This window comes from Pholcus phalangioides, unplaced genomic scaffold, assembly GCF_987345545.1.
Source record: "Pholcus phalangioides strain wild (caught in Gottingen) unplaced genomic scaffold, Ppha-v1.0 ptg000011l_1, whole genome shotgun sequence".
In the NCBI taxonomy this organism is placed as follows: domain Eukaryota; kingdom Metazoa; phylum Arthropoda; class Arachnida; order Araneae; family Pholcidae; genus Pholcus; species Pholcus phalangioides.
In genome coordinates, this window is record NW_028301604.1 from 61,025,498 (window position 1) to 61,050,209 (window position 24,712).

A 24,712-nucleotide genomic window follows, 5' to 3' on the forward strand; every position below is an offset into this window, starting at 1 on the left:
TGCACAGTTTTAGCAACAACAGCAGTTCTGCTGAGGAGGTCCTCAAGAGTATCAATTGTATCAATGGAAGCCTCATTGATGATGCTGTTCAGATGTTTGACAAAAAGAAGTTGAGGCAATGTTTTTTTTCACTTTCATTGGAAAGTTCCCTCTATTAGGCCATGTATTTTATGATTTAAAATATTTGTTTTGCGCATTCTACTATCTTTTAAAATTCTGCTCATCTTTTCTGACTGTCCTCTGTAGAAATACGATATTAAAAAGAAATACGATAAACATGTTGGGGTAATTGAGAAGCTATCCATACTTAGAATAAGACAACCATAAGTATTTTTTATGGGCATTGTATAATATTTAATCATGTGTATATATTGTTTATAATTTGTGTTAATTGCATTTTTAATTGGGTTGCTTTTTTTTAAAAAAATATATGACATCCATATTTTTATGGGCATCTTTTTATCAGCCACCTCGGGCATTTTGCCTGTTGTGGTGTTGTATTTATATTTGTATTGCATTACCTAACATACAAAGCCATTAGGATCTAGAATGCTCCTGCTCTTTAATTTTTTTTAAATTTATTTCACTCCTTAATTTTTAACCCTTAATTAACCTTGAGGAAAATAACCAATTAACAAGAGAATGAAGTGGGTTCCATCCATCTGCAAAAGGTGCTTTTAAAAAATGTATATCTACACAATGTGATAAGTACATATTTGTTGCCAGCAAATGGTAGCCATCGTGCATGTGTGGCCAGCAGAATGAAAACATTGTGCATCCCTGCTCACTTGAACCGTGTGATAGCCGTAGAGATCTGTAGAAGAATGAATTATATTGCTTTCTTATAAAATGTCTAAAAAAATGGGCAGAGGGAAAACATTTTGAAAGTTTTGTTCCTTTAGCTTTCCATTGTAACTTTTACATTTTGGAAATTTTCCATGAATCACATATTTTCCCTCAAATATATCTACTTTTGGCAGTTCGCTTATGAGCAAAGTTTTAAATTTTTAGTTGGTTTGGTGGTCTTTAGAGGAGGGGGCAGGTCTGATGTTCTGGGCCCTTTGGACCAAGAAGAGCATAAAGTTTATTTTTTCAAGATTATGAGGAGGGAGGATGGCAAAAAGAATATTTGCCCCAGGTGACAAAGTCAGTTTTTCTTCCTAGTTGCAGCCTTGGAGAGAGGGATCGGCATTATGCATAAGTATATACTGTAATATTTTTTAATGTCTCAAAGTCTTAAAGCTCAACCTAGAATTTAAAATAATTCAATACAAAATAAAGTTTTCTTCGCTCTATGCTGTTTTTTTGTCAAATGCTTATCAAATGATTCAAATATCGTGTGAAAAAGTCGTTTGGGACTTCCACATTTGAAAGGCCAAAATAATGCATTTTCAAGCATTTTTCTTTGTAAAACTAAAATCCTGTGAAAAATTATTACATGAGGGAGAAAATGAAAAGAATATTTGAAGTTGGTGGCCAAAAATATGTCAAGAACAGTTAATAGACTCCACACAATTTTTCATATCTGTAAATTTGTTATAGGCTATTAATGTGTTTTAGTTCTTCTCTACTACTAGGAATTTTATCAAATTTAACATATTTTATAAAGAATATGCAAATAAAGATTTTTTTCACTGAAATTAGTTAAAGTATATATATGTGTGTGCAATTTATAAGAAAAAAAGATTTTCAGAATTCAAAAATTGAAATTAAAAAAGTTTCAAAAGGTAAGAATTTTTCAAAGTGTTCTGTACTTTATTCAAAACTGTTCTCAACCTCCTTCAAGGTACGAAATTCTAATTCAGATAATAAAGTATCAGGTGTATTCTTTTCCTTTTTTTTCCAGATTCCATAAACTTGTATGGGGCTGCATTGGAATGAAGTCAATGGAAGCTAATAGTGGTCGAATAATAGGTGGTACTCATGATGGAAATATTCTTATTTATGACCCTGAAAAAATTATCAACAAGGAAGAGAACTCCCTCATTTACCAAATGAAAAAACATACAGGACCTGTCCATTGCCTTGATTTTAATAAATTTCAAGTAAGTGAGAGATGAAACCAGCTTTACTTTTCAATTCCTGTAAAGTTGAAAACTATTCAATGGTAAAAATACAGCTAGACCTCTCTGAAAGGTCACCTTTGTTTATGGCCATCATGGGTGGGAACTCTGCACTAATTGCGCCAAAATTAACATCTTAAGCCATCCTGCTCCAATAGCGTATTTTCGTATTTTTCTGCGCCAAATAGCGAATTTTGCTTCAGTATGTCTGGAATTTCGAAAAGCACGCCCAGAAACTTTTTGTCCCTGCTTGCCACGGAACGATTCTTTCCCAGAAGAGCGTGTTTTATTCCACTGTGCTTAAACTATCGTCCCCTCACACATTAGGCTTTCCATCACAAAACCCGATAATATCTGTGATCGTGCAGCTGAAGATGATTTGCAATGGTCTTTCAGCTTTAAAGCACAAATGTGAGTCAGTTTCTGTTTTCAAAAAAAGTAAAAAGTCGCCACTTCAAGCAACAGAAATTACTATAGTCGATCATCATTACGTCAAATCCAGATGTTTCGTGAAAAAAAATTTCATTCCTCGAGTAAAAGAGCAAGTCACCTGAATTAGGAATGGTAATTAGCAACTTCGCCAAATAACGAGTGTCAAATCGCCAAACATCATGTTGATTCTTCCGAAATTCTCCCATTTTGCAAAAATTTTCCGAGTATAAAAAAATTGAAAACTTTTAGAAAATTTTTAGTCCATTTGAAGTGCTGCTGTTCCAGACTATATTTTGCTGCTCCAAAACTGCTCAGAATCCTGAATTTTGCTGCTCCAAAATGGACTTTGTCACTTCCCACCCCTGGGTCATTTTTGAGGGCTGTAATTTTCCCCATGTAGACTTGATTCTACTTTTACTTCCATCCAGAAGTCATCTGTATACAGCTCTTTACCTAAAGGGCCACTTTTTCATGAATGAGATCCAAAATACAAATACCTAGTTTTCTTATTTTAATACTATCTTCTGCGTCTTAAATTAATTAGCTTAATTTATATCATATCCCTGGAGTTACTGGGGAACGCAAGACTGAAACTACTGATATAGACTGTCTATATTTTATAGTTTATGTTTATTTTATTTTATATAATGTTTTTGAATATATGTATTCTTGTAAAGGCTTCTAGTGAGGGTAGCCACTCTTTTTTTTTATATGCATTCGCTGCATTAAATGCTAAACATATTTTTTATGTTTCCCCTGTCTTGAATTTCAATATATACATTGTGATAATAAAAAATGACAGCATTAACCACTTCATGTACAAGATTTTTTGTCAAGAAATTTGGATTATCTCTATTTGGTGAATCTGCGATAAATCTGGTAATCTTGTCCTAACCTAACCGCACGTTAGAAAAAGGAAGCAGGGTGAAAGGAAAAATTAGATAAGGTAAATAAGGGAATTTTTTAGTTCTCTTTTCACCTTCACCATATGAGTTCTCTTTTGCTTTTACATGTACAGAAAGATAAATTATATGTGTGGAAAAAACATCAGGAGGGAAAGAAAAAGCAAGGGTTACTATAAAGCTTTGCTTTATAGGTAAATGGTATATCGTCTATGGCAGTGTTTCTCAAAGTGGGCAATATCGCCCCCTGGCGGGAGATGGAATGGTTCAAGGGGGCGATAGAACCTACTGATTTAACATAGGATGCTATGGGTTTACTTCAGTTGGGGGGCAATGAGAGGAAAAAATTTCTGATGAAGGGGGCGATGGAACAAAAAGTTTGGGAGACTATGGTCTATGGTAAAGGAAGACAGAGAATTTGTTTGAATTATTCCACTGGTGTTTGCACGTAATATTAGGCCTGTGATCTTAAAAAGGTTAACATTTTAAGGGTGGAGCAGGATAGCTACATTCCAAGCCCAGGATATTGCACTGGTAAGGTGCATGTACAACAGTCGATTTGAAAATACTAAAGGCAGCTACACATTTAGTACTTGTAAAAAGTTGCTTTCCCCCCCCCCCCCCCAGTTTTGCACTTGAATATCTTCTAATAAAAAATAAAAACAATGTGACTAATTTTTTTTTTGAAAAAAAAAGAGAACAATGAGAAATGTGGACCACAATAGTACAACCATTTTTATTTTAGAATGTAATAGTATGTTGCGAGTTCTACACAAACAGCCCTGATGTCTTACAACTCTGGCACAAGGCTTACATAAGTACTATTGCGGTACATGGTTAGGCTTGTTAGAACATAAAATTATACATACAGTAGAGATGCTGCTGTGCCCTAATTTACCTTGGTCCCGGGACACAGGGTATTCAAAACATCTGGATCCCTTTTGAGTGAAAGTGGGTCCCTCTTGAAAAAATTTATCTTGAAAAACGTATGCCCCCCTCCTCGCATAATTCCCTACTATCTCTACCAATTTTTTTTCCAGCGTTTTCCAGGTCTTTGATCACCTGCTTATATCTCTTCCTTGAGACAGAACAGTGGGCCACGTTCTGGATAGGAGGTATCTCTGTGAATCAAATAATTCATTTATAAAAACATGTTCTATCCAAAGGTTCGTTTACTTTCATTGTCTACTAGTAGGAAAAACTTGCAAAGAAGCCCATTAGTGCTGAGAATTTAACATATGGAATGTAGCACATATAACAAAATCTAAACCAAATATACAGTTGATCTCACTTATAACGTTCCCATTTAGAACATTAAATCTTAGCTCTTTCAATAATATACTGGTGTAAGAAATTAAGAGAATTTGCAGACTTGGTCGATTATCTCTAGAACTACTGTACCGATTGTAATGAAATTTGATATGTACATACATTGATACAATACAAAACAAATAACCATTCAATAATTGTAATACACACGCATGATCGTGCGTAACACTTGTTGGAGTCGGAAGGTATGAAACAGCGGTTGCAGAATAAACAAAAAAATAGGTTAATAGATGGGTTAATGGGGGGTATGGTCCCCTCTTACAGATATACCGGTCTCGCAGTGTGATTTCATACTTGAAATAAGGCAGTTTATCATTTCCTGTGGCAATTGGTCTCACTCGTTCAGCAACGCTGTTTTCATTCCCTGGATGGTTCCCGGAGGGGGGTTGCGAGTTGCAATTGCCCTCCCCAGAGCGCCCCAGACATGCTCTATAGAGTTAAGGTCTGGAGATCTGGCTGGCCAATCCATCCGGCGAATATCCTCACTCTCTAGAAAATCTTCGAGCAGAAGAGCTCTATGTGGCCTTGCGTTGTCGTCCATTAAAATGAACTCAGGGCCAACTGCACCCTTGAAAAGGCGAACATAGGGCTCCAAGACCTCACACCAGTCACAGTGCCTCTTTCAAAGACATGGAGAGGTGTGCGGCCATCCAAAATGATGCCTGCCCAGACATTAAACCTCCTCCGCCATAATGGCCGATTTCGCGGACATTGGAGGGTAGGTAGCGGGTCCCTGGTTGTCTCCATATGAACGTACGGCGAGAATTGGTGCTTAGGATGAACCGGGACTCATCAGTGAAGAGCACGGTCGCCCATTGATCCATACTCCAATCTCTATGCTCTCTGCACCATGATAAATGGATTCTCCTGTCCGAAGAAGTGAGCGGGGCGCAAACAGCAGGTCTTCTTGCAAACAACCCTCTCTCATGAAGTCTTTTAGAAACAGTCACCCTTGATACACGGGTTCCTGTGGCTGCATACAAGTCACGAGAGAGCTGAGAAGCTGTAGCACTCCTGTTACGCCTCGCTATAATCGACAAATAGCGATCCTCTCTGGCCGTCGTGGCTCTTGGACGACCTTGCCCGGGCTTTCTCTCGATGGATCCGGTATCCTGGAACTGTTTCCATAAGTTACACACGACGCTGGGCATTAAATTGAACTCTCTACAAATCTGGACTTGAGATTGGCCTGCTTCTAGCCTCCCCACAATTCGCCACCTCATTCCATCATCTAAATGTTGGTGGTTACTCATTTTTACTGTTATAATTTGAAATTAACCGATTGCTGCAAAATAACACCAAGAAATTCGCCGAGGTGTGCTAGCGAACGAAATGCGTCTTAATGTTAGGTTTATTTCTTTTTCATGCAAATTTAAGGAACTCAACCGTAACCGGATCGATCACGATCCAATATGCAAATCATGACGCGATCGCACATGTTTGTAATGTGTATATATATGAACTTTTTGGGATCCTGTTTTTGTGGTTCTTGTCTTAGTGTTATGTTTGCGTTGTTTCATCAGTTATGTTAGACGTAATATGGACTTTCGTTTTTCAATGATTTCTAGTGGAGATCAATATGCTGTCGTTAAATAAATCCGTTATTTTGCCGATCATTATTCTCGTATTCTTTCTGTCTGTACTCGCGCATAACCACACTTTGCGAACACTTAACTTACGCGCGCTTATAAAGCCTGTTTCTCTACTGGCTCCGCCTACACACACGTGTACGCTTACATATTTGACGTACAAGATTTGCATTTTTGTCTAGAAGCAGTGGTTTTACATTCAGTTCAGTTCATGAAATTTGATAAAATATGCAAATTCTCTTAATTTATTTCACCAGAGTTTTTACAGACTCGCATGTTTTTTTTCTTCTGAACGATCTTGGAAAATGTTTTACACTTTGAACAGCCGTTCCAAATCCTTTAGGATTTTTAAAAAATATGCATTCGTAATCCATTAAGAACAAGGCTAATTTACGCCTATAGACTGCTGTCTTTGAATGCTGGCAGATAGCTGCGTAATTTCCGATATGTAACTGCAGGGGAGAAAATCCGCAGAAGAATAGAAACTCCAGAATTCTCTTTGAAAATTCTGTACACAGCCCCTCATTAAGGAAAACAACTAAATATCTTCAACAACTTACGTGTATATGAGTGCAGTACAGTATACAAAGTAGTAAAACCACTTTTTTAAGGTCGCGCGATTGTGATAGATTAGATTTATTAATTGTATTAAGGGCTGTCGGCCTATTACAATAGGTGATACAATAACAAAGAATTACACATTTACATCTAAAAATACAAAAAGAACATCGGGGAAAATTAAAAACACATAACAATCCACAAGATGAAGGGGAAAAAACAGCACAAAAATGATCGCACAATACACTTCATTCATAAATTTCCAGTATATCTAAAAATAGTTGCAAATTTCGAAAGAAATTAAATAATCTGTAGATAAAAGGTCGATCAGAAACATTGGTATCCAGCAGGCGAATGAGAGACTGCTCATTTGATTCTAGGGAATTAATGCATTTTAAGATGTGTTTTTAGCGGAAAGATATGTATATATTGGACAGTAAAAAATTACATGGACAAGATCGTGAGCCTCATGTCTGTTACAAACATTGCAATCAGAGTTATTTCTGAAAAACAAGGTTCTGCCAGTAGGATGTCAGTATGTCATGGTTAATCTTAAGTTCATAAAAAACCTTATTTCATTAATTGGGAGGTTGATGAAAAGGTGTTCTGCTGGTAAAATGGAGAAACTGAAATGTTTAAAATGAGGAAAATGAGTAGAGTTGTGAATGGTTTCTGGCATTTTTAGCAACCTCATCCAGAATTTCATTATAAGATGATCTATTAGGGCTTTAGCATGCCTTCTTGGGGCCCCAGGGCAAATTTCTCCTTGGAGCACTTTTTGAAAGGGTTATGAAAGATTATAATTCAAAATGAGTGTACATTTTCTGTGGGGGGGGGGGGCATTCAATCCTAGACCCTTGAGCAGTGCTCCCCATTGCCCCAGCCTAGTTACAGGCCTGTCTCTACCCGGAATCGAACCCATGTAACTTCAGGGTGACTGCCACAGAACTGGGCCTACTCACATATGGTACATACTTTTACCTTCTACTTTATTTGTATTTTATATTGGACTGTATTTTGCTAATAATAAATTTTGACAATATTTTTTTTGGCTTTTAATATTCTATACTCATTTGAATTTTATATTGGACTGTATTTTGCTAATAATAAATTTTGACAATATTTTTTTTTGGCTTTTAATATTCTATACTCATTTGAATTTCAATAATTATGGACTTAAATAGTACAATAGCAGTATGTCAGGGTACTGAGTACTTCCTTAGGCATATGCTTAAAGTACTCTCAGAAACATTCATCCTCCAGCCAGTGTCTAGGTGTTACCCCCGATGAGACCCCAGACACTAGCTTTGATAATTTTCAAATTTCATATTCTGCAAAAAATGTATTACTTCACTATTTTGCATTCTAATTCTTGTCATCAATTTTGCTATCAGTTTTTTGCTTCTCATATTTTGCCATTTTTTGATTTTGTTATCAACTTCCTAAAAACATAAATTACAATACATATTTTTTACAATGTTTATTTACCACACTACATATTTCAGTTGCCTATGGCGCTGGTATTGGTGTGTTTCAACAACATTACTTAATTTTGCAACTACAACCTTTTAGTACATTTAATTCACTTGCATATATAATTTTTTTTCAGGACTGTTTATTGGCATCTGGTTCCAGTGAATCTGAGATTTTTGTTTGGGATCTCAATAACCCATCATCACCCACAGTACCACAAATTAAGTCACAGGTAGATGCAATTGAAATATCACTTCAAATAACCAAGTGATTCTATGAAAAAAAAAATCATGTGAATTAGTTGCATTAGAGTACTATGAGTGTATATTAGAGTAATGAAAAAAATTTTCTTAACTGTGTCACATTTTTTATTAAACAAAAAAGAAATAGCCATTTAGCCCTTGACATCCAGAGACTGCTTTATTCATGTCCATTGATATGGGGGGGGGGGTAATGGGACAGCCTTTAGTTTTTGATTTTTTTGAAGTGAAATAAACAAATTTAATTTTTTTTGTTTCATTGATGAATATATACATTTTGTATGTTTTTTATTAAAATATTCAAAAAAATAATAATTTCAGTTGCTTTTGCAGGAATGATCAGTTTTATACATCAACTCTTTTGTCCCATTAGATCTCAACCTTATAGTCTAATAGGGAAGAAAATAGACACAAAAAGTTAATAAACCATGAAATATTATTTAAGCATAATCTTTCATGAGGTTCTATGCTTAAGCTAAAGTGTAATGAAATAGGAGCTTTCTAGTTTCAATCGTTGTTAAGCTATGGTGTAACTTTGATGCTATATTAGCAATATATGTTGAAGTTTTTTTTCTTGCTTGAGAGAAAACAGTTTGTTAATCACTAATCTCTGTGCTTGTCTCATTAGACCCCAAGGGCTAAAAGTTTATATTTTAGAAATCTGAACAGCACCTGTTTATCGCGAGAAAATTTAACTGAAATTTGTAAAAGTGTAATACTCAGAGTATACCTATTATCAGTATCTTCACCAATGTAAAAAAAATTAATAATTCAAAATTATTCAAAAAAAATTACTCTTCAGGGTGAAAAACTGATTTTTGTCTTTCCTTTTCCTTAATAATCAAGAATGGTTTACTCTTTGTGATTAATGGCAAAATCTTGATTGTTGCCATTCAGATGTGAAAGAAATGTTTGGAAAAAAAAAAGAACCAAACAAATATTTAAATCTGGCCTTGTTCCATTAGCTCTTACTTTCCCTTATACCAGATTCTAGTATAAATCTGTATTTATTTATTTTTTTTATTCTACATGAAATGAACTGAGAGTATTGTTCTCTTTTACTTGTTTATTTATAATCAAGCAAAAAAATTAAATGATTAAATGAATTGCAAATTATCGAACTCTGCCATAAAGCTAGGCTGGAAGAGATCTCAGAAATGAGATAAGTCTGGTGACAGCATTCTGCCATTAATTTCACTTCAGTTATTGAACTGAACTATCTCAATTCAAAACATAAATGTATATTTATACATTGAATGAAAAAAATAAATTACCTGTGATAATAATGATTATTGTTCATCTGATAAGTGAAAAATTACTATGACTGAGTAACTTTATTGGGAATGTTACAAAAGCTTAGACATATGATTCCATTTTTCCTGTTCTTTATTTTCAGAATTTACACCCATAAAGATACTGGCTCATCATAGGTTGATGAAATATTTTTAACTGTTATTAAAATCAGTGAAAGTATTTATGAACTCAGGCAAACCCTGATTTAACGCCACCATTTATTTAACAAAATTCTGGTGCTATAACGAGTTTGGAATCATATCAAATCACTGTTTGACCCTTGTAATGAAAATAGCATAAACACATAAACTATACAAAATTCATGTGCCACTGAAAAACTTTGTTATATGCAAAAATGGGTAATATCTGTGTTTGTTATAAGTGAGTCCAACTGTATTATGTATATAGGTGTTCCTTAATGTTAATGGTGTACTTATTTGAAAAGAGTATCAGAAGAATATATATTGTATATCTCTATTTTAAACAGGTAAAATGTATAAATATATCTTTTATTTAAACCACAGTGTGTTCAATTCAAAATGTCACTCATCAGTAATACACTGTATAAGGCAAAGGTTCTTAGTTTTTTGTGTCAATAAGACAAATGCCAGAGACCTCCTCTGACAATAAGATGACGGCCACTGCCACCTTTACAGAATGATATTCAGCACAAATGATAAGCTAATTGGTTCCTCATCCAAGCACATTGCCCCTCCCCTCTGAAACCTCTCCAAGGGGTCATAGACCACTGGTTAGAAACCACTGATACAGTCGAATCCTGTTATAACGAACGCCAAGAGACCGGAGGAATCACTTCGTTAAAATGAAATTTCGTTATAAAGGAATTCCAGGTTACCTAATATTGTTCCTATGTAAACTTTTTTGGAGGATTAGAAAATTGTTCGTTAAAACAAGATTTTCGCTATAACAGTATTCGACTGTATAAGGCATAGTAAAATTTTAAAGTAATCACACTGTATTTGTGAATAGCCTGCAGTTATTTTGTAAATTTTTTTCTAGAGCAGAAGGGTTTGCCGGATTACATACATTTTACTGTATATGCAATACTGAATAATCCAAAATTTAATGTTAGCCTTGATTATTAACTTAATCCTAAGCAAAAGGAGGAGTGGTCAGTGCATAATTTTAAATATTGATTGAACAATATCACAATGAGGATTTGTCAAACTTCATATATATATGGTATTTACTATGTCTTTTTTATTTTAGCCCTCAGATTATGTAACATCTGTTGCTTGGAACTGCCAAGTGCAACACATTCTGGCCTCCACATTTCCATCTCATTGTGCTGTATGGGATCTTAGACGAAATGAACCAATTATGAAAGTTACAAAAGATCCTGTTCAAATGGTAAAACATTCATTCTCTTGGTCATTGAAAACCCCATGTGTGCTTCAGAAATTTTCATGTACATTTCGGCATGTTTTTATGCAAGAAAATACAAAATAGCAAAAAAATTTAGTCTCTTGATTGTTTCATGGTTTTACATGAATGATAATCTTATCTTTTGCTAAAAAATCTTTCTCAAGTATTTTTTTCTGTTATACCCTTTTTATTACTGATGTGGAGTATTTATTTGAGTAATTAATAGGTTATCTTCCCTCAATTTACAGTTGCATTGGAAGATGTTATCATGGCATCCAGAAGCAGCAACTCAGCTTTGCTTAGCATCTGAAAATGACCTTTGTCCTATAATACAGCTTTATGATTTACGATATGCTTCATATCCAGTACACAGTTTGGAAGGTCATGAAAGGTATTTTACATCTCATTAAATTTTGTTCTGAAAACCACTAAGTTTCAAGACAACCCGGCTGCAATTAAATTATGAAATAAACTGTTAAATATATAAAATGAAATTTTATGATTATGTGTAAGAGTGTTGTTTGATTGAATTTTTTTATTTATAATGACCCCACGTTATATCGACCATTCCATTACGATTAGTACAATAAGTCCCAAATGTTTACATACAACGACTATCATATTTGTTTTTATTTCGATATAATGACTCTCCCAATATAACATCTGTTTTCAATGGAACGAAGGGGGTCATTTTATTGAGTGTTGACTAATATGAATAAGGAAAGTAAGTCTTTCAAAATTCCTGAAAAGACATAAAAGCAATTATGTCAATGGAATTTACAGAAGGGTTCAGCAGATAGAACAGTTGATCAATACAGATGCACATTTTAATAGCCATGTAATAGTTTTAATGTTTCAGTCTACCCATTTTTTGCTTTATCCTCATATACTGCTATGGATTACATAAAACAACTTCATTCAGCTTGTTGATAGAACTACCAGTCAACCCTCCCTCCACCATCGGCCCAAGACGAAATTTTCACCCATGCAAGACATGTTTCTCATGCCCCTCTGGTGTATAAGCTGCACCCAAAAAAATATAAGAAAAACTCCGCATATAAGCCTTGTTCACATGTGCAAGATTGGGGGTAGCTTTGGTGATAATTACCGGCATGGCAACTCTCTCTCTCTCTCGTAGGGAAAAAAAGGTGGGCGAGAAGCTCATAAAAAAAAGCCCATCTTTCTTGGGGTGGATTGGTGGTCGACACCGACCTTCTCTCCCATAATCCTTTGCGCTGCACAAAAACTACTGTAAGTTCCTTCGTCAGCCATCTTGAATCAACCACTTCCGTTCAACCCACGTAACCAGTGACGACTTCCGGAAAGAAGAGGGGGATTACTGGCATAAACTAAACGTCATGTGAATGGTTTGTAGCGAAAATCCCTGTTACCGGGAATTTCCCGGGATGTTTTATTGTACATGTGAACGAGGCTATAGTGTCATAATTTTATAGTAGAAGTTCCTATCCCTTGTAGGATAATTAGTATTTTCTCCCACTTCTCAGTACTGATACAGTGAAACTTCAATTAACTAGCTTCATTCGTTCTGTGAACGTGCTTGTTATCCACATTAGACTTCCCCATAGGAAATAATTGAAACTCAGATAATTCTCAATTATTCATTCACATAAAAATGACTAATAAAAATGGCATTCAATCAATAATACAACGAAACCTCGCTCTTATGATACTCAGTATAAAAATCCCTCTATGTACGAGAATATTTTTTCAACTCTTGTTTGGAAATGTCTATACTCTTATGTTAAACTGCTGCCTCTCTATGTAATGATAATCCCTCAACAGTGATATTTTTTCTTGGTCTGCAGAGTTATATCAAAGTTTCACTATAATATAACAATGCCATAAATAAACATACAATATGATAAATGTTTACAAATTAACTTACTCTAATGACTTGAGAGAGGAGGATTACCATTTAGAATGACTTACATACTCTGTGTTGCTTACAAACTTATTCTTTTTGTGTGACTTTGAAAAAGAACCTATCCAATGACACTTTCTTTTGTCTCATTTTTAGGATTTCTCAGAAATGAGAAATATTGCATTATCTTTGTACAGGTTCATAATTTTGCTCATACACTGCTATAGCTTTATTTGCGTGGTTCTTTTCTATAAAATTTCACTTGGCTTCCCACATTTAACAAATCTCTGCAATCTCTATTTGAAAAGTAAGAGATTCCTTCCCCCCCCCCCCTCCACCCTGGAAAAAGTTGAAATGACAGCCCTGAATATTACCCACAATTTCACAATAGGTGTGTGGGCGAAAGTGAAAAACCAGTGGTTCAGGGTTGTGATAACAGGAATCAAAATAAGCAAAACACAAGATTTTTAATTGTAGTGCAAATCATCGCTTGTTAACTGAGTCAAACGTTAACTCAAAATTTGTTCAAAATTTTTTGTCCGTTATACGAATCGCTTGTTAACTGAAGTTCCCCTGTACATATTATATTTATATCTGCATGTCCATTTCATGTTGAGCTGGATTGATAAAAAAATTAGAAGAATTGCACTGTTTCATTGCATCAATAGTTTCATCACACATGAGGAAAGTATAGGAAATATTCTCTAGAGAAATTTTCAGTTTGTTAGTTTTTCTCTGAATTTTACAGTCGTAAAATTATTTTTGTTAATTATTTATTATTTTTCCTTCTATTCCCTAATTCTGTTGCTCTTCTTAGAGCAGCACCCTGAAGCCACACATGTCACATATGCTTTGTGCTGTCCCTTGGAAAACTCCAACAGCTTACTTTTCAGAATAAAACATTTTTGAATTGACCTTTTCAAAAAAATTTCATTCAGGATTCTCTATTGCAGTGTTTCTTAATCTTTTTTTGCCCGTGGCCCCCTTTGAACCATTTTTTTTTCTCGTGGCTCCCCTGTCTTACCCAGAGTTTTCGACCCTCAACTAGAAGCAAGATCCTTTATACATATTGAATTGATTTTTTCAGTGAATTTATATTGAACGAAAATTTCGCAAAATAACATTGGCCTCCAGACCACTTGCCTAGAATTTATTTAGCTCCCCGCTAGTCCGAGTTCTATTCAGAGCCGTCTCAACATCATGGGCGCCCTAGGCAAAGTAATGCTATGGTAGTCCCATAATTAGCTGGAAATAAACAGCCTACATATTTCCTACTTATTTTCAAAATTTATTATACTTCACAAAATATCATAAGGTGGGGGTCACTTATGGATATGAGACCCCCGGGCATGACCCCTCACAAGAGTGGGACTGACAAAGCTGCAGCCCGGGGCCTGATATGGTTTTCACCATTGTTTGTTTTTCACACTATAAATTTAATATAGAGGACAGGTCTGAAAAATGTAGCCGGGGGCCTGCGAAAAACCCTATCCTAGGGAACCTGCTGCAAAATGTAGACGGTGAGGCCCGGGTGGGTCCATGCCCTAAGAAGGCCTCGGTTTTATGGGTGGTTTTGTTGGATTCTGGAAGTGTATAGTTACTAATATATAAAAGCCTTTTTTCTTCATACCTCAATTTTTCTTCTCAGCTCTCTGCAGCCCTCCAAACCACCTGTCATGGCCCCTTTCTCCATTTTCTTCCGTGGCCCCCTTGAAGTATCCCAGTACCACTAGGGGGGCCATATGGCCCCCGGTTGAGAACCACTGCTCTATTGGATCAACTTTTATTTGCATAAGTATTTTATACATATATCCAAATTAATAGAAGTTTAAATGCTTTCATAAATTTTCTCAACGTGGAAGATGAATGCAAATGACTTGGTTGGAATTAGAAAATTTAAACAATTTATTAATAATGAATTTGTATTGTCATGGAAATTAAATACACTTATTTGGCTGATTAACCCTTCAATATGGTATGACGTACAGGGTACATCAGAAATAGAATGGAAAAAGGTAAACAACACATCATTTTTATACTTTCTAGTGGTGGCATTCATTTGTGTAAGCATGTGCCTCTAGTCTGTGTAAGGAAAAACTTTTTTCGTTCGAAAATTCTTTTCTTCTGCTCATTTTTATCTAAAGGGCTGTATTTATCATTGACTTCAGGATCATAGTCATTAGTTTGTAATCTTATGATGATAAAAGAAAAAAGTTTTTTTGGACCAGAATCTTTCCTCCAGTTTTACTTGATTTCAACCAAGATTCTATTTTTGGTGAGTTTCTATTGAGGGAAAGGTTATATTTTATTCAAAAGAGAGAGAAAATCTGAACTGCTTTGAAGGGTTAAACCTTCTGGTGCTTAGTGTTGCTATTTGATAGCTTTATGGTGTTGTCCCTCCCCCCCAATGGCCATCCTAGTTTTACAGCCAAATAAAAATTCCCTGGAAAAGAACCTATTTGTGAAGTATGCATTCCAAACCCCTGCTTAATGTCCACCCTCAAATACAATCATAATGCTATTTTCATAGCTCCATACCATTTAATTAGAACCCCTATGTGCTGCAACATTCTTTGTTTAAACATTCCTTATCCTTATGGATTTCATCTCCATATGAGTGGTCAGCGGAAAGAAAAGATCGCAATGTGCTCAAAATAAAAAGATGAGAGGGAAAAAAAGACGTAATAAGAGATAAGAAGAATCCCAGTCTGAGATAAGAACAATAGTGGGGTCTTACTTCGCGAGTTAGTGAAGACCTCAAAATTCTTGGCTGCATGCAGAGAGAGAAAGAAAGGGTTTTTAAATTCAATTCACATTCTCTAAGTGCAGTTGAGCTCATATTATTCACTCTAACTTATATTATCATAATTGTGTTTATTTCCAAATTATAATATTTGTTTTAAATGTCTCAATAGGTACACTCTTTCTTATGGTTCCCCCTTTCTTTTACTAGCTTATTTTCCTGTTCTAAAAATGGCCACAAAAGAGGGGGGGGGGTTTCACTGTACTATAGACTTATATATGCTTTTAATTAATTGTTTATATTTTCTTTCTTTCTATCAAAGAGGTATTTTGACAATGGCATGGTGTCCTCAAGATCCTGAGTTGTTATTGTCTAGTGGGAAAGAAAACAAACTTTTGTGTTGGAATCCCATTTCTGAATTCAAGGAAAAGGCATGAATTATATTTTATACAAAAAAACATTTTTTTCAATTACTTTCAAAGGCTGTATAATTTCATCATTTTCCTAAAACATTCAATATGATTTTTCTATTTGCAGCTTCTTTTTTCAACACGATGTGGTAGCCAAAGTTCTTTTGATTTAGCATGGTGTCCCAGGAATCCTTCTTATATTGCAAGTTCATCCTGTGATGGAAATGTTGGTATTTTTTACCCACATCAACATAACCGATCAGATTTTAGTGGGGAGCCTGAATGGATGTCTAGTGTAAGTATTTTTTTTTCTGATCTGTTCAACAATTATACTAATAATCTGAAGCTTGTGCTAATTTAGTTGTGTGTAGCTAGTTAGATGACATGGGTATTTATTATACACTTTCAATTGATATTGTGTGTATACAGTAATTCCTTACATATAATCTACAGATTTATACATTAAAAAACATCAGTATTTCTTTCTGCAGATTATGTAGCACTGTGTATCATCTGCAGCTCTTTTTTCTAAGAAGTTGGAATAAAAATAAATACAGTCTAGCTTATTTAATTATCATTCATTATAAGCAACCATTCCATCACAACAACCAAAAAGATAAGTCCCAGATCTTTTAATTGTTGATATACAAAGCATCAAATTAGACGAGATATCCCATAAATGCCACTGAGAAAGTCAAGGTAATAGATGGCATAATATTCTACAACATTTACATTCTACATACTACTACCATTTACATTCCTTAAGATTTTATTATTTGTAATGAAATTTGCACATACATATTATACACCAATAGTAGTTTTTCTTAAAATAGATAAATTTACAGATGCAGATTATGCACAGGAAGCTGTGGTACATACATTAAAATCATAAAAAATATTTGTTTCTTTTGCAGGGTTTTAAAGAACTAGGAAATATAGAATTTTCATGTTTTTATCCAAAGCAACCGAAGTGGATGAGGCGAACTGCTGGTGCAAGTTTTGCTGTATGTTCAATGCATTTAATATTTTTTGACATTCTTGTGCGTGTTATGTGACAGTTCTACTAGATCTATTCTGTATGTTAGACAATGTCAATATACTAGCTTATGAAATGTATTTATAAATCAAGGAAAAACATGCATTGCATGACAACACTTGGTTTAGAGATACATTGAACAGTTTAAATACTAAGAAATTTTTCAATTTAATTTCAAGAGAATTTTGAGTAGTTTTTCTTTTAAATTTTCTTACAAAAATCACACATTTGTTTCAGCAGCTGCAAAAACATCTTATTTGTGAGACTTACCATTTTTCTTTACCATAAAATTTTTTTAATGGTCGATGGTTTTTAATTTTTTTAATGCCAAATTAACTTTTCATTTTTTAAATTTATAATGTTATACCAAGTTTATAGGGATAGTACTTTGACCACTAGATTTTCAAGCATAACACAGTTTTGCCAGTTTTGTTCCTTATTCACTGGCCCACACTATCTTTCTGTAATCCCCCCAAAGAATGCTCTTTTTTTTCATTTTCCTCCAAAACTCAAGTGATTTTGGTTTGAAGGAGATCTTCGCAGCCCAGTCTGTAATAAATTATATTACAGACTGGGCTGCGAAGATCTCCTTCAAACCAAAATCACTTGAGTTTTGGAGGAAAATGAAAAAAAAGAGCATTCTTTGGGGGGATTACAGAAAGATAGTGTTTTGAGAAGAAATATAAGAAAAAAAAATTTTTCAGCAGCTCAGATTATTCAGATCAAATTTTTGACTTGTATTATCAAGACTCAACTGTTATTTGTTTTATATGAATAAATGGTTATGTAAGGGGTTTAGGTGCAGTGGTGTAGCCGGGGGGGGGGGTAATTATTGTTCCCCCAATCAAAATTTTGCCTACATTGGCACCTATTCTTCTAGATGACTTTTAATTTTTTTTTTAAATTTAATTCTTTATTTTTTTGCCTTCAATGACTAAAAGGATGGATGAGAGTATCATGGATGGAAAATTGAAAACTCCATTTATGCGCTTCTCTTTGCAGTTTTCACTGTGATTTTGTCTATATAGCACAGCATTGGGAGAAGAGGGAGTAAACTGGAGGTATTTCTTATCACAATTTTTTGAAAACTGTTTTCAAACTTTTCTCCCAGCGGAGACGTGATGACATTTCTTTCCGAGCTCACCTCAGCGTAATATCCGGAAAATAACTGTTTCCTTGTTTTCAAACTCTTCATCTGAAATCATGGTCAGGGCAGCCCCCACATTTTCTGAAGCACAACGTCTTGTCGTCTTCTTTATGAAACTTATTTTGTTCACTAATAATTGTTCTGAGTAGAGCATCTAGAAATACCTCTCATAGGCACCTTAATTCTGAGTATATGATGTTCACTATATGCTCGTTATGAAGTGCCTGTCTTTGATCTTAGTTTAAGGTGCCTACTGAAGAAATGTATGATGTGGGACCTATTGTGGAAAGGACCTCTGTTCCCAAGCATAAAAAGAGCATGGCTAGAGTTTGAGTTCCTAAAAATACTCAGTCATATTATCTATAGGTGCCTTGGCTTCAGTTTGAGCTCCTAGAAGTACCATCTTAGCTAGAGTTACTAGCTTGTATCAGGGGATCTTGTGAACTCCACAGCAACCAAATTCAAACATAATGCAGACTTACCAACTTTCCAGATATAGACCAGCAATGCTGTATTTTGCAATGCTTACAGGGCTTCTGTATTAGAAATTCATATTGCCATCAACATGAAAAGAATAAAAACTTTTAAAAAATTAAGAAAAAAAACATTAAGTTTGCTGTTTTCCACTGCTACTGTTTCTTTTCTTTAGGGAGTAACCTCTACCCTCATTCACATGTAAAAACTCTTGCAACATTGCATCACCTGAACTTTAGGCGCAGTACCAACACCAGCTATAGTAAATAGTCTACTTTAGCTGATGTTAGCGGTACCCTGTATGAGCGGTAGTCAAAGCCACCCAAATCTATGAACGTAAACAAATATGGCAGCCCGTTCACATTGAAGGGTTTTTTTAATACGTTGATCACACACACACATAAGACAGCTAGTAGAAAATTCAATAGATATTACTATGCAGGCCATATTTCATAGCGAAAATTGTATAAAATCACAATCAATTGATACGTTGCTATAACGTATTTGATACGTTCTTATAACGGCATTATTACTGGGTGTTTCAAAATTCATAGTACAAACAATGGGAAATTATAGAACACAACTAGGCAATCACAAATCATCTTACAATGCAAGCTTGAAACTCAAATCATAAGCAGCAGTAATATTATAAAACTCAATGAAAAACAAAGTAATTTAAATGTAAAAATTGAGTTTTATTCAATTTTTTTAAATAAAAAATTATGTGCATCTTATATGAAGCTGCATCATTTTTATGAAAACCTTTTTTCCCCTCCATATTTTGGGTGTGGCTTATACATCCCAGCGGCTTATTAACCCGAAATTACAGTACATATATTAATATAGTAGAGTGGTATTATACGCCAGGTTTTCTAATTCTTTAATGCATTAATATTATTTAAACACCATGACTAATACTCAGTTTCAATGCTGAGTAAAAATTTTAAAAACTCATGAAATTTTGGTTTGAAAATGTTTGGTTTATGCTAAGAATGTTCTGGATGTTTTATTTTTTAAGATATTTTGTCTTTACTGTTTTTTTCCAGTTTGGTGGGAGGTTGATAAGCTTCGGTCAAACTCTTCATGGCTGTCCCACTAAATTTTCTGTTCGTATCAATGCAGTTATTAGTGAGCCTGAAGTTTTGGAAAGAGCTGCAGAATTGGAACATGCTTTGAATACTGGGCAATTGAGTACTTTTTGTCAAAAAAAATCTGAGTCTTGTATAGACATTGAGAAAAGACTTCAATGGAGATTGTTAGAGGTATTTTATTACTGATGTAATAAATTTAACTTTTTAATTTGAGAATAGCTTGATAAGTTAAAATTTTAGACAATCATAATTCATATGCTGCAGAGATTATGAAGACTGAAATTTTGAAACACCTAACAAAAGTGAAGTTATTGTGTCCTGTTTGAAGTTAACATACTGAACACAAATAATGATGTAAAAGGTTCATTGGCTGTAAAAGTTTTCTGAGATTTGACTGGCTATCAGTTATATACAAGTATAAACAGGCCATAACAGGCAAAATTCCCTATGAGGTGCCCATAAAAAAATATGTTTGCCATGTCTCTCAAATATATCTAAAGCACAGCAACCCAAAATAAAAGCAGTCATGAAAAAAACTAATGCCTATGATAAAATATAATACACTATCCATAAAAAATTATGGTTGTCTTATCTAAGTATCAATATCTTCTCTTGATTCATCCTAGTATGAGTACTGTATTTCTTTCTCAATTTGTCAGTTGTAGTAGAATCGACACTCGATGTAAGCCATTTCATTTATTCACAACCTTGTTAGAGAAAACTTTCCCAAACATCCCCTATGGTGCAGAGCCTGAGCCATGTCTGGTTTTACAGCCCCTGAGCATCAAGTAAAATGGGCCCAAAATCATTGAGTAATTTTATTTATTATAAACTCTTCTTCTTACTTCAATATTTCATTTTATTATTCGCAGTGTTGTTCAGTGCAAAATGCAATAACACCCTAATCTATGATGGCGGCCACCCTATGGCCGCTGTGGTGGTCGAGTGGTTATAGTGACGGACTCGCGATGCGAGTATCCGGGTTCGAACCCCACAGTGGTGGTCGGCTGAAGTTGGTTTTCTGTGGTTCCCAACTTCAAGGCGCAAATGCAAGCTGATCTCCCCGTTTAAAAAGTCTCGCCACAGAAAGCAACAGTCCTACAACGATAAATCATTCAATCATAACACTTCACTCATAGTTTGAAAAACTGGTGGCAGATGGCAGCACTACACATAACAAGCATTACAGAGAAACAAAAAACTTCACGTCAGGTTTCACTACACGTACACGCACATTCCCGCATGTACCGATTCGTTGGGGGTTCCGCGGGGGGGGGGGGTTGCATGTGTGGTGTAGCAGCAGTAGGTAGGGCCTCCAAAAAATGGCTCGGGATCCATGATGTTCTTAAGTCAGCCATCTCGTTGGGCAATTTGCCTGTTGTGGCGTTGTATTTTTATTGTATTTGTATTTGTATGAGAAAAAAACATTTTGAGAAATTACTAAAGCGGTGTAGTGACCGTGACCTCTAGTTGAACTTTTACCTATCGTAGATGATGGTTGTAACCTAGCAATGCAAGCTGCGATAAAAATCTAATGTTTTCATGCCGATGGCTGGAATCCATGTGTATATGAGGTCCTGTATTTTACGATGTGTCCTTACCAAATAAATTATGTTCGTTTATGAAAACCTTCTGATTGTCATTCATCTTTTATAATGGTGCCCAACACCCAGCCCTACGGATAGGTGCCTAGATTGGTGCCACCGGCTCTGATCTGAACAGCAAGCTTCTCAAGGTAAGCCTATAATAGTTTCATCTGTTGCAAATGGATAGTCCGCAGTGTGTCGATCGTGTCATTATAAAGCCGCCTCCATTTTGGAGAAACAATGCAAACTTGTGGTGCGTTCAACTAAAAGCACAATTCTCAATCACATCGATAATTGTCGATGACACAAAGTTCAACCACACTATTGCTGGCATTGATGCGGATATTTTATCGACCGTCCAAAATTAGGTTCTCGAACCTCCCCAGTAGAACAAATACGACACGCTCAAGACACATTTGATTCAGGTTTACGAGGAGAGTGAATCATCCGAAACCTATATGCTACCATAAAGTTTAGAGCTAGGAGATCAAAAACTATTGCATCTGCTTGCCCAAATGCCTGAGCTGGCCAGACGTAACTTCAGCGATGACTTGTTGAAATTATTGTATTTAGCACGATTCCATGCTAACGTCCAAGCTATACCAGCTGCTTCAAGTGAAGGTCTTCAACAGCTTGCTTTGATGGCAGATAAAATCACTGAGTTGGCCATTCCAAATATCTGCTCAGCACTCAATCGACCTGAGAACGCTGTCAGTCATTCACTGGAGCAACAAGTTGTAGGTCTAACCAAAGGATTGAGTGAGCTGAAGGCCGCTATTCATACTTCACAGCGGCAGCCTAGACCTCGTTTTCATTGTCACGAACAGCATTCTCGCAGCTGAGCCCAATGCAAACAATCTCAAAATGGCTTATGCTTCTACCATACTGATTTCGGAGCTGAGGCTAAGAAATGTCAACAGCCCGGCTCCTTCAACACCTCAGTGGGGAACTAACTAGGCAGTCCCCCACTGACCAAGGCCACAGCTGCCAATACATCGACAGAGTCATACTGGGCAATACTTCTACCAACTGGACTTTTTTGATTGACACAGGCACTAATGTGTCAGTCATCCCGTGAACATCAATACCTACAAGAAACCAGAGAAGTTGACTCTTACAGCTACCAATGGTTCCCCTATCTCGACTTACGGTACCAAACTTTAAACATTGAATTTGAACCTGCAAAGGACATTTGCTTGGCCATTCATCATAGCTAATGTAACTCGACCAATTATTAGTGTGGATTTTCTATCTCATTTCAACATGTTAGTCGATAGCAACCATCATAGACGGAACAACCCTGCTATCTGCCACTTGTTCCATTGTGAGAAATATCACAGCTTCATCTTTTCGTTTGAGCAGTATCAACCAATTTTCATCACCATATGAAGATATATTCAAAGAATTTCCCTGATATTCTCCATCCATCCACACTTCCAAAATATAAAAATTAAAGAGCGCAATATCTAGCACTTCATTAAGACTATGGGTCCATCAGTTTATGCCTGACCTCGACTGCTTTCCACGGAAAAGTAAGTTAAAAGTCGCACGAAAAGAGTTGGAGTTTATGATGCAACAAGGGCTTTGTCAGCTTTCTAGGAGCAGTTGGTCTAGTCCATTCCATTTAGTACCAAAGAGATATGGGATATGGTTACTGTAGAGACCAGTGTAGAAACTATAGAACACTCAACAAAATCACTGTGCCCGATCGTTAGCCGATTCCTTACCTCACAGATTGCTTTCACATTCTGCATGGAACGACAATACATTCCTCATCAACCTGATTAGAGCGTATCAACAAATTCCAATGCACAAACTGGACATTCCGAAAACAGCAATGGCTACACCATTCAGACTCTTTAAATTTCTGTATATGACCTTTGGATAACACAGACCTTCCAGAGATTCAGGAATACGGTCTTACAAGGATTGGTAGTTGTATTCTGTTACTTGGACGATATTCTGGTTGCTTCTCCAGATGAGCAAACTCATCTCCAGCACTTACATGAAATATTCAGTCAACTTGACCAATATGGACTGTGCACGAATGTGTCAAAATGACCTCCTGACCTCGAATTCTTGAGATATGAAATCAACAAGGATGGACTCAAACCATTATCTGCCAAAGTGGATGTCATCAAGAACTTTATGCAACTCACTTCTGCCACTTCCTTGTGCTGATTCTTGGGCATGTTAAATTTTACCACTAGTTCATAGCTAAGTGTGCAGACCTGCACCATCTTTGACGCCCCCGTATCTCCTCCCATGGTTGGCAGGGCATGTGAAAAACAGTCGGAAACCACTCGATTGGACTCAACAAGTTTCACAAGCCTTTGTCAATGTCAAGGAAGCACTGTACAATGCAAATTTGTGTTTATCCAAAACCAAATGTGCACATTTCTCTTGTAACAGATGCATTGGACAATGCCATCGGTGCCGTGGTTCAGCACATGACAGCGTGATTCAACCCCCTCAGTTTTTACTTTTGCGCACTCTCTCTGTCCCAAGTAAACTACAGAGAGCTTCTAGCTATTTATAGCGCAGTTAAACATTTCAAATGCTAACTAGAAGGATGCCATTTATAGTGATCATCATCTATTGATGTATGCCTTCAAACCAGAACAGAACAAAGCTTTGCCTTGACAACTATGGCAATTGAGTAATATCACAGAATTTACTACTAATATCAGGTATGTTTCCGGACAGAACAATGTATTTCCTGGCATGAATTCCAACAAAGCTCATCACTGAAGATCGTCAAACTTTTTTTGCCAGACAGTAGGGACAAGTTTGTGACATTTCCACAGGACACATTCATTGTTATATTCCGGAATCACACAAAAGACAAGCTTTTGAATCAATCCATACACTTTCTCATCCAGGTGTCAAAGCTATCATCAAGTTCGCATCTCAATGTTTCACCTGGCGCAACATCAAAAAATATTTCAGACATGAACTAGAGCATGCATTGCATGCCAGTGTTCAAAAGTTCACCCACACATTCATTCCACTCTGGTCAAATTAAAAGTATCAAACAATCTATTTCAATACATCAATC

The 24,712-nt window shown here is 35.7% G+C and overlaps 1 protein-coding gene across 2 annotated transcripts in view; it reads left to right on the top strand.

The window, feature by feature from the left end:
* The window catches only part of Sec31 (COPII coat complex component secretory 31), a 90,531-nt gene that overhangs the window by 16,896 nt on the left and 48,923 nt on the right, over window positions 1-24,712 (top strand). For both annotated transcript variants that reach the window (XM_089239843.1, XM_089239842.1), the window contains exons 4-11: window positions 1,847-2,045; window positions 8,483-8,578; window positions 11,130-11,270; window positions 11,534-11,676; window positions 16,233-16,341; window positions 16,448-16,615; window positions 17,235-17,324; window positions 20,024-20,239. In XM_089239843.1, coding sequence (XP_089095969.1) covers window positions 1,847-2,045; window positions 8,483-8,578; window positions 11,130-11,270; window positions 11,534-11,676; window positions 16,233-16,341; window positions 16,448-16,615; window positions 17,235-17,324; window positions 20,024-20,239 — 1,162 coding nt within the window. The remainder of the gene's footprint in view (window positions 1-1,846; window positions 2,046-8,482; window positions 8,579-11,129; window positions 11,271-11,533; window positions 11,677-16,232; window positions 16,342-16,447; window positions 16,616-17,234; window positions 17,325-20,023; window positions 20,240-24,712) is intronic.